Source organism: Pezoporus occidentalis, unplaced genomic scaffold (genome assembly GCF_034315485.1).
Source record: "Pezoporus occidentalis ecotype Australia unplaced genomic scaffold, CSIRO_AGI_Poc_V1 ctg49, whole genome shotgun sequence".
Lineage (NCBI taxonomy): Eukaryota > Metazoa > Chordata > Aves > Psittaciformes > Psittacidae > Pezoporus > Pezoporus occidentalis.
The window spans coordinates 2,576,551-2,586,972 of NW_026915824.1; the positions used below are offsets into that span (position 1 = coordinate 2,576,551).

At 38.0% G+C, this 10,422-nt stretch overlaps 1 protein-coding gene across 4 annotated transcripts in view; it reads right to left on the reverse strand.

The window, feature by feature from the left end:
* GSTCD (glutathione S-transferase C-terminal domain containing) overlaps positions 1-10,386 on the reverse strand; it is a 57,420-nt gene extending 47,034 nt beyond the window's left edge. The window contains exons 1-4 of one of the 4 annotated variants that reach the window (XM_062636694.1): positions 10,301-10,369; positions 8,362-8,600; positions 5,297-5,728; positions 3,294-3,743 (exon numbers count right to left, since the gene is read on the reverse strand). In XM_062636694.1, coding sequence (XP_062492678.1) covers positions 3,294-3,743; positions 5,297-5,728; positions 8,362-8,385 — 906 coding nt within the window. In that variant the 5' untranslated portion in view covers positions 8,386-8,600; positions 10,301-10,369. Of the gene's footprint in view, positions 1-3,293; positions 3,744-5,296; positions 5,729-8,361; positions 8,601-10,090; positions 10,240-10,300 lie in introns of those variants that run through there. The other 3 variants (XM_062636695.1, XM_062636693.1, XM_062636696.1) reach the window with 3 other exon arrangements.
* Between the last annotated feature and the right edge of the window lie 36 nt (positions 10,387-10,422).

The following is a 10,422-nucleotide window of genomic DNA, read 5'->3' on the forward strand; positions in this document are numbered from 1 at the left end:
CTTGGTGCAAGATAACACAAATATATTATACAATATATAGTTCATAAGCTGCAGACCACCAGGGTTCAAGGGTCACACATGAAAAGCAAATAAATACAGTATTCTTAGCTGCTCATAGTATGTAGAATCATAGAACCAGCTAGGTTGGAAAAGACCTTTAAGATCATCAAGTCCAACCTTTACCCCAGGACTGCCAATTTCACCACGAAACCGTGTCACTAAGGGCCCCATTTGTTGGAACACTTCCACGGACAGAATATGCTCTTCTTACTAAAAAGGCCTTGGAAAAATAAAGACAACTGAAATACATTAAAGTTCTAAAACAGTAGGAAAGTATTTTCTTACTGGTTTTGTTTAGTATCATCCATATAGAAGTTGCTGTTACGTGATTTGCAGCAAACAAAGCAGAGATTAAGCATCCCAGTTCAAAGGTAGCCATATTAACCTACCTCTGGACTCCCGTATTGCTATCATCATACAGAAATCCACTTAGGACATCTTGGTTAAAGAAGTGATAAATCAGACATTTGTCACATATCAGAGTTAGCTAGGAATTATCTTGATTTAAGAAAATGTTTCTCTAAATCTGACTGACAGCATCTTCTCCAGGAATTCTATTTGTTTTCAAACACCATAAGGCAAATTTGGCAAACCAACTTGCAAAATCAAAATGCAAATGCCAGCTTCACTCGAAAACTCTTCCTGGCAACAGACGCTAGCTTAGCTATCAATCTCATAGAGTAACTGCAAGAATACTGGTAGTAGGCAAGATTGCATCATTTTATTGTCATGGGAAATAAAGACACAGTTGTCATTTCCTTAACTGTTTTCTGTGCATACATCCTCATAAAACTAAGTATGCAGATTGTGCTGAGCAAGACTCTCACAGTCCTGTCACAGAATCTTCTCCCACTGTAAAACTCATTTTGAAGCTGAGCTCCAGTCAGTTGTACTATTAAGTAGTACCTCTTTCCAGAGGTGAGAAAAGGGTAGAGGGAGAGAAGGGATGCAGGGGCTGTTGGGGTATTTTGTTTTGTTTTTAAGTAAATAAAAAAAAAAAATCAAAAATAATAATAAAAAAAAAAATCAAGCTGTATGGCTTTATTAGGCTCAGTACATATTTTGATATATTTTCCTATTCCCCACGTTACCATGTTAAGATATTTGTATGACAGGATCTGCAAGACACTGGCACTTACTAAGTAAGTACTACAAAAAAAAAAACAAACCCCAAAAAACAAGCATCACACACAGAGAATCTCCTTCTAAGGCACAGATGAACTTTGTACAAAGATCCACCACAAAAGATTCAGTAACAAGTGACTATGGCTTTCCCCTACAAAAGGGGTGAAATAAACTTTTAACAGATCATTAATCTAAAGGTACAGAGACATGAGGACCTTACTAATTCAACTTAACAGTCAATACCACCAGTATCTGGCAAACTGCATAACGGAGTGCATGAACTGCTACATCCAACAGTGTTTCTGTAATGCTGTTCTTTGCTGGGAGCAAAGATTTCTTCTCGAGTTTTCTATGGGCAGTGTGGTACCCTGACTGCCACCTGTGTCAGTGCTTTTTCACTCTTATCTTCATGAAACTCTTGGAAAGTTTCCAATTCCTCCATATACAGATGTTCAACAGAAAGTGTGGACTTTCTATTAGTATACAGGTAACACAGGATTCTATTAGAAATTAAAATGCAGTGAACCTCATAGGACTGCAAGGAGAATTTAACTTTCCACTTAGAAACTTCACCCCAAGAGCTTCTAGCAATGTAACCTTTCCCAAGGGACTTCTCCTTGCACTGCAGTAAACAAAGGACCTCCCATAACCTGTGGAAAACAGTTTAGTAGCAACAATACTGTGAATGAAAAAACTACAGATTACTGAAGTTTCAGGGGCTGAAGAACACCCCAATAAAGCTGTCTCCCTAGACACACCATCTCATTTCCAAGCAGGCTCACAGTAATCAGTGCTTGCTTGAAGAAGAATACAGATTAAGTTTCGTAAAAACAAAACTGCAAAGAATAAAAGATTTGCTGATACATTGATACTGTGCTTCCCCAGGCACCCAATTTACCTACAGATGTGCTACAAAACTGCCTTATTTTGTATGTGGGCTTGATAAAAAGCTGGGTTGGCTACACAGGAATGTTTCCTCCCAAACAGAAAAGTCATTCCTAGGAACAAAAAGAAAAGAACAGCAGAGATAAAGAATAATTAACCTATTATGAAGAGAAATGAGCAAATTGGAAGTCACAGCCCAGTGTATTTTAAAAGGAAACACCTGTAGACTAAAGATTCTCAAGAGAATCTCAAGAGATTATATACTAGTAGCATAAACAAATGAGCTTTTGGAAGTCTCTGCCTAGTCAATACCCGAGTACCTCTTCAGCTCTAGTATGGGTAAGTATAGTCAAGGATTTACATCTATGAAAGCCATCATAGTCCCTGAATCTTTTTCCATTCCATGCCTCCCTAAAAGGGATTCTTACTTTCTTAGAAGATACTTCTTTTCTTTTAGGCATATCTGCTTAAAAATCAAAACAAGTCAAATGAAGTCACATAAAGTTTCAAATCTTTGCTGAAAAGAATTCTAATTCAGATAAAATCATGCAGTAGAAGTACAACAAACTGGATAGGAATTTACTGAAACTAAAATAAAAAATAGGTTCATACTTTCCTCCTTTTTTTCTATGCGTATTACAACATATTTTAAATGTTCATTTTAAATTTCTCATGAGGGACATCCCTTCTAGTATTTCAAAATTATAATACCACTCTCAACTCTCCCCCTTTTCAAAATTTAAAATTTATGATGGAATCAAAATTCCAAACCTTAAAAAATTTCTCATGCATAAAATGGTCTCATTTTAGTAAACAGCCATTGAGCCATGGTCATAAATCTGGTACACCAAATTTGAGCAAAAAAATAGGTTCATGTTTATCTATTATTGCTTTATGAACATTAGAATGTACTTTAAGTGTCTGTTTTAAGTATTTTCTTGGAGAAATTTACTGGGCAACTTGGTACTAAAATATTTCAGCATAGTATTTCACAGGTATCAGTGTTTCCCCAGTATTGATATGCTATGTATTTAAAAGCAATTTCGGTGATCTCACCAATCCCTGTTCTTTGTTCACACAGAAACAAAAACAAACCACCTCTTTTGGGTTAAGTTCACATTGCAAATGTCACAAAATACTTTAAATTAACATATTTTACAACTTTACAATTCTTAAAAAAAATACATATATACAACTTAATATTTGCAGAACTTGTATCTTACCAAGAACTGATGAATGCATGGCAAAAGCACGATGTCTGCAATGGTAAAATAAAGCCCTTCTGCAAAAATGTGGTCCAAAAGTGGAAGGTCTGAGGTTTTTGTTCTCCTGATGTGAGCAGCCTCCCTGTTGACTGCATCTGATGCTTCCTGGACAAGTATCTTGGAGAAAGCTATGCTCAGTTCCAAACTTGGGATTGGATGTTCATGCATTTCCAGTGACCTTTTTTCCTCTGTTACTGCTTTAGCAAGTAGAGGCACTGCAGCCTTTTGTTGTTGAAGTTTCTGCCTTCGAATTTTGTCATCATTATGTACTCGGACAGGTTCTCCAAGCTTCCTTTCAAGCTGTAAAATGGCAGGAGGAATAGTCTGACAGTGATCAGGAGATGCCACCAAAAATTCTTCTACAGCCAGAGGTATGCTGATCTCACAGAGTCTGGTCCACTGGCTAACCTGTCAGATAAATATATGTAATTAATGCCTCTACAGAAAGAGAAACAAAATCCAAAGTACCTTTCTACCCACTTTAAGCAAAGAAATTCCACATTTAAATACATTCTTTGATAATCTTAGAAACTCAGGTATTCTGTATTATTTTTGCAACAGCAGAAGTAGGAAGCTAAATTTTACATATAACAGAATGAACACTTATCCACAATTGCATATTTTTATGCCTTATTATTGGTGTAAGATTAGAGTGGCTGCGTAACTCATGATAAGGAAAGCTTATATATGTCATCTCTCCCAAGTGCTGGTAATAAAACCAGATTGCACCAAACAAATTTTGAGCACATTTACTTTACAGACATGCATTATTACAGTTTTTTAGCATGCGACATAAAAAAAATTTATTCTAACCAAACAGCACCTTAAAAAATTTTTTTTTCATGTTACTGTTTCTTGTCCTACTTTTCTTATTATCTGTACTTAAATGTTTTAAAACTTTTAAATTCTTGTCTTTCCTTACTTAGTTTACTCACTTTGCAGCCATCTGAAATATGGAATCAAATTTTCCAGCAGTTTCAAGTACTGGATGAACTAACACAGGGATATGCTTCCCCACACCTGCTACACACCAACAAGGATGAACTGAGTTGGTGACACACTTATCAGTGGCAACCATAGATGTAGTGAACATGAAATAATGGTGTTCAACCTCCTGAGAGGAGTTAGTAGGGCAAGTCTAGATGGATGAACCGCCAGATGAGTAAATGCTACAGATAAATGGGCTCAAGTATCAACTCAAGGGGTAGTAGTGGTTAGTTAATGTCTCGCACTCTACCTGAAGGTCACTTAGAAGTAGAGCACTTCAGGGACCTGTGCTGAGGTCCATCTTATTTAATTTTCTTTACGAACGACCTGAGGGGCAGATGGAATATACTCACAAAGATAACAGTGAGTTAAGCAGAGCAGTCACCAAACTCCAACAGCAAGCTGCCATCCACAGTGACTTGCACAGGCTGACAGGAACCAACACGAAACTCAATAACTGCACCTAGGATGGACAGTCCCATAATGGCACAGGATAGGGACTGACTACCTGGCCATGCAGCAGCTCTGCTGAAAAGACCCTGAATATCTTGGTGAGCATAAGCCAAACATAAGCCAGCACCTTGGCAATAATGAAAGCTAACAGTATATGGCGCTCTGGAAATCAAAATTAACAATAAATCAGGTGCTTCCTAGTTCCTCCAAACTGCAAAAGATGTACTTTATAACTCATTGAAACTACCCTGCAGATGAAGCAAAGATCTAACCTTTTTTTTTTTTTTTTTAATTTCAGTGTTCTTTTTGTGCTGCTAAAGAAAAGTAACTTTAAAAAGAATTCTCCTTCCTCTTTACACCAAAATACAGATACTTCTCCGTTAAGGAAATTCCCATTTCTAAGCAAATTAAGTTTCATACTAAAAGAGCTTGGTTTACATCAACATTATAAGTTCACTTCAGAGAATAATTAATGCTGATTAAAAATCCTATTCATGTATGTAAAAGAGAGATGCACTTACTTCCGCACAGGCTTTTAAGCAGGTCTGCTTAAAGCCTAAGAGTTCCAAAAGATCCTTTTTAGATGGATCTGCCTCATATGTTTTCTGTATTACATGCCTTAAGACAACAGAAAGCCCAGCTCGGCAGAACTTCCCGTCTTTCACAACAACAGCAGGTAAACAGCAGCTCTGCACAACCACTGGAAGCTCGCTTCTGGAGATTACATGGACATCAAGATCGCCAAGGAGGTTTTCTGTCACAAACTGATCATCCACATCTTCTCTAGTTGGCACTAAGAAAATTTTGAATAATTTGCAGTCACAGTAGGATAGCAAAAACAGTGAAACAGATGTATGAAGGGGAAAGATACTATCTCTATACTGATGAGAAAAACCCAAATATAGGTGTTCTTCAGTGACACTGTCTTTCATCTTCCTCCTGAGCTGAAGTTCCTGGAATAGAAATCAGAATACAGTATTCATAAAAGAATTTAGAACAAAAAAAAAAGAGGTTTGAAACTGTGGTCCTATCACTATCTACTAAACCCAATTTTAACACAAGACACTATTAAAGACATGCAGCCTGAATAAGTGGACTGTGGGCCCTTCCTGAGAGAAAAGACTGGCTTCACGTATTTACTGCCTCTTCACATACAAAGATCATTTCCCTACCAGTGACTTGCAAGACTTCTTTTTATATTTTAGAGCATTTCTGGCATTAAGAAAAACATTCAAAACCAAAAGAAAACATTTCCATTTATTTTTTTTTTTAGTATATAAACATTTTATAGCCAGAATTTTTTTATACATATTTATTTAAATCAACAGTCTCCCACAACATTAACCATCCATTATTGGAAAAAATGTTCCTGAGCACACAGAATCATAGAAAAGTTAGGGTTGGAAAGGACCTTAAGATCATCAAATTCCAACACCCCTGCCATGGGCAGAGACACCTCCCACTAAATCATATCACCCAAGGCCTCATCCAACCTGGCCTTGAACACTGCCAGGGATGGAGCATTCACAACCTCCCTGGGCAACCCATTCCAGTGCCTCACCACCCTAACAGAAAAGAATTTCCTCCTTATATCCAAACTAAACTTCCCCTGTTTAAGTTTTAACCCGTTACTCCTTGTTCTATCACTACAGTCCCTAATGTAGAATCCCTCCCCAGCATCCCTATAGCCTCCTTCAGATACTGGAAGGCTGCTATGAGGTCTCCATGCAGCCTTCTCTTCTCCAGGCTGAACAGCCTCAACTTTCTCCGCCTATCTTTACGGGAGGTGCTCCAGTCCCCTGATCATCCTCGTGGCCCTTCTCTGGACTTGTTCCAACAGTTCCATGTCCTTTTTATGTTGAGGACACCTGACCTACATACCTACAATGGTCAGTTTCCTAATACACACATTTCCCTTTCTGTTCTTGTAATTGTTAGAATTCACATATACAGGGTATTTAGGCCATGGGAAATAATAATCAGTTTCTATATTATATATTAATCTAGAGCCTGGTGACATACTCATTTAAGGTCAAGAGGACACATACCAAGAAAAAGCCCATTCATTTCAAGAATGCTACACAAACACCTCAAACACACAATTGCTTTTAAGCAGTTAAGTGCAACAGTAACATAGCTAAAATTAATGTTTTCTCCTTATATTAAAAACTTGAATTCATTTTCCTTATACTTGGTTGAAAATTAAATTTCTCCTATTAAACGATTCCATAACTTTTTTTATTAAATAGTGATTCAATAATTTTTCTTTTCCACCAATACAATTGTCCCTTAACTGATAAATCACAACTGGCAATGAAGAGCTTTAGACACTAGATGGCACTCTTACAACAAGAATTATAGAAGCAAGCTTTCTTTTAATAAGAGAAAGAAATGTATGTTTTTTTAGATGCATATATATATACACACACATATATATATAAAAACTCGCAAGTAACACTGGAACAGCACCAGTCTTCCAATTAACTGTCTAGATTAATATGGTCTTCATATGGTTACATGAATATGATGGAATTATTTAAAAACAAAAAAAAGTTTTTATCTGCTAGATCCAGATTATTGGATTTCTTTTTTTTCCACGTAGATTTGTACATCAAATTTACTACTTTATATTATCCATCACTGGGCAAAATTAATTGTCCAAAAAGAGGCAGTGTGAGAATAAAATCAAGTCCACCTAACATTAAGTAAAGGTCATAATAATGACTCTTATAGTGGAGTATTTTTAAACCATTACATGGCTTTGTCTCAGAACAACAGTGGCTCAACATAATAGTACTACTACTGCTTTTTTTTTTAATTAATACATGTGCCACACAAAGAATAGTACAATACATAATGAAATACCTGCTTTCCTAAAAGCTATTTTATTTGGATGAATCTTTACAGCATATAAATTAAGACAGATTCAATACCCTAAGTACAGCTCTGTGGAAGAAATTATATAGTGAAGGTACTGTTGAGGAGATTAGTCAAATAGAGTTATTTTACCTGCTAGATCCACTTACTAGCATTTAAACTCATATCCTCAACTACAGTACTTCTTTCATTATAAAATGGTACCCTCATATGCATTTGGGTGTTTTTTATTTTCCACAGCAATCTGTAAAACACACAACCCCATCTTTTCCTGGCCACTCTAGCCACTCAGACATTCACCTTACAAATTACTTCACCATGGAACATTGTCCATTTCACAAGACCAGTTCTTCAATCTCAGAACAGGTACTTAAACACACAAATGATTTCTAGACCTTGACAAACCCATCTGTCACTTCATCATTTATATGACAGTGATTCATTCTGGTTCATACAAGCAATCAGATCTCCCAAATAAGAGCCCTGATCCTGCAAGTACTCATGGTACCTGACCTGAAGGTGTCTTTGCTGTCCTGTTATTTTCAAATATAGCCCTAAATTTTTCTCATATATCACTACTATTTTTCCTACCAAAATCCCTTTCTCCTCTCAAATTTGCAGTGCTACGACACTGAAATTGCTTTCCCAGAACCATACTCCCTGTTCTGCTATTGATATGGTCAATTTAGATCTGAGTTATTAAACTTACTGTGTGGAGTGGAACAAAATCCATTCTTAATCAGGGTCCATTTGGGACAGTAAAATTTCTCTGTTTCTGCAGCTACCCTTCAAGGGATGAAAAGATGAGCTTCACTCAGCAGCAAAACAAAAGAAATGTTGCACTTGAATTTTCCATCTGCATCCTCCAGATGTTTCTCTCTGCTTTCACTATGCCCACCATGGTGGCCCAAGGACACATCTCCTTTACAGCTGCCAAAGAACTTGCACCTAAATTACAAGGGAGCCCAAACAAACATGTCAGATTATGTATCTTTAAATACATAATAATTCAAGACCAATTATCAAACTAAGTATTTTTAAGACTCTTAACTATTGACTGCACTATTTTGGCTTTGAGGAGTACATCTGCCTTGTGGATTTATGCACAGCTTGAAAGACTTAGCAGCCTTCCTGGTTGCCCATTCTCACTTAAGTATTTTCACATAACTACCACCCTTGCATTAAATGTGATAAATTTATGAATCCCTTGGAGCTCACTAAAGAGTATGCTTTCAGTCTTATAAAAGCAGCCAGACACATGCAATAAAACAAAGCACAGAACACAGAACTAACAAAACCTACAAGACCTTATTACATTATTCACTGACAATAATTTTCCTGATTTTTTTTTTTTTCTAATTAGACTAAATTCTGAGGGAAGAGATGCCCTTTATACTATACTGGCTTTATTTACAGTAGCCACTGCTGGAAGAGGGAAAGGCAGAAGTAACAAACATCACAAGATTGTAATGTAACTTAAAGACAAGATAAATAACGATGTCTGCCTTTGGTATAAAGATCACTATGGCTATTTGAAACTAATAAATGTTACTTAATTTTCACTAACTGTACTGCTTGCTACCATTATCCTTTTCAAGATGCACTGTACAACAGTTGAATGAATTTCACTGAGCTGCTGTGTTATCAATGTAATCGAAGATTATTGGTTTAAAAACGTTTCCCAGGGAAACTAAACTTAAAAAAAGTAAATAAATACATAAACATCTTCTTCCTTTTAGTTGTTGAAAAAGATTTCATTTACTTACTGATCACTACATGTAACCAACAAGTTGATTACTAGATGGCAAACCAGAACTTCGGCTGAATGAAGATTTAAAAAACCCTCAACATAATAAGTTGAAAAAGTAGTTTTCCTCCAGCAAGCATTTAACTTAACACAAAGCAATGTGGTTTAAGGCCAAACCCCTGGATTTTGGAGCTGTATTTCTATCCAGACCAACAATTTGCTGTACGAGTTTAGGACCACCATAGAGAGATGATCCTCGAGGTCTCTTCCAACCTGGGATTCTGATACTACAACTCTGTCCTCAAGTGAAACCTAAGAAAAGCATAGAAGCTTTCATGGGGCACTTCAAACCAGCATTTCAGACAGGTATATCAATAAGGTAAGAGCTGTTAACGATTCAAGAGCGTAAGATACAGGCTATGAAAAAAAAAAGCAGCCAAACTTCAGAATAACACCACACTAAATCACAGTTATCTCAGAATACTACTGAGGTAAAATTCCTTTGCAGACCTACTCCATCAAACCTCCACTCCAAACTTCTCTCAGCAGTTTGTCAGTCCAGGAAAATCGGACCTGGTAGCGAACACTGAACGACAGCAAATCTCTTTTCCCTCAGCTACTATTACTGGTCTTCCCCCATAAGCACCTCAGCAGGGAGTTTCCAGCCAACCTTTCTTTACTGAGGAGAGACCCAGCAGCCAACGGGGCAGCCGCGGCCGTTCTGTGTGAGGGCGCCCAGGCTCCCCCCGGGGGTGCTGCCCCCTGAGCCGCCGCAGTCTCGCCAGCCGCTCCCTCTCAGGGAGCTCCCTGGAGCGCCGACCTCTTCCCGCCGCACCAAGACAAGACAAGACAAGACCCGCCACAGCCACCTCGCGTGAGGCGGGCGCGACTCCCGCCTTACCCCGCCCCGCACGCAGCGCGCTCGCGACCCCGCACACGGCCACCAACACACCGCACCGGCTCTGCCGCTTCCGCCCTGACTCCGCCCCTTCCTGCGCGCGGTCCTCGCCGGTGCTCCGCCTC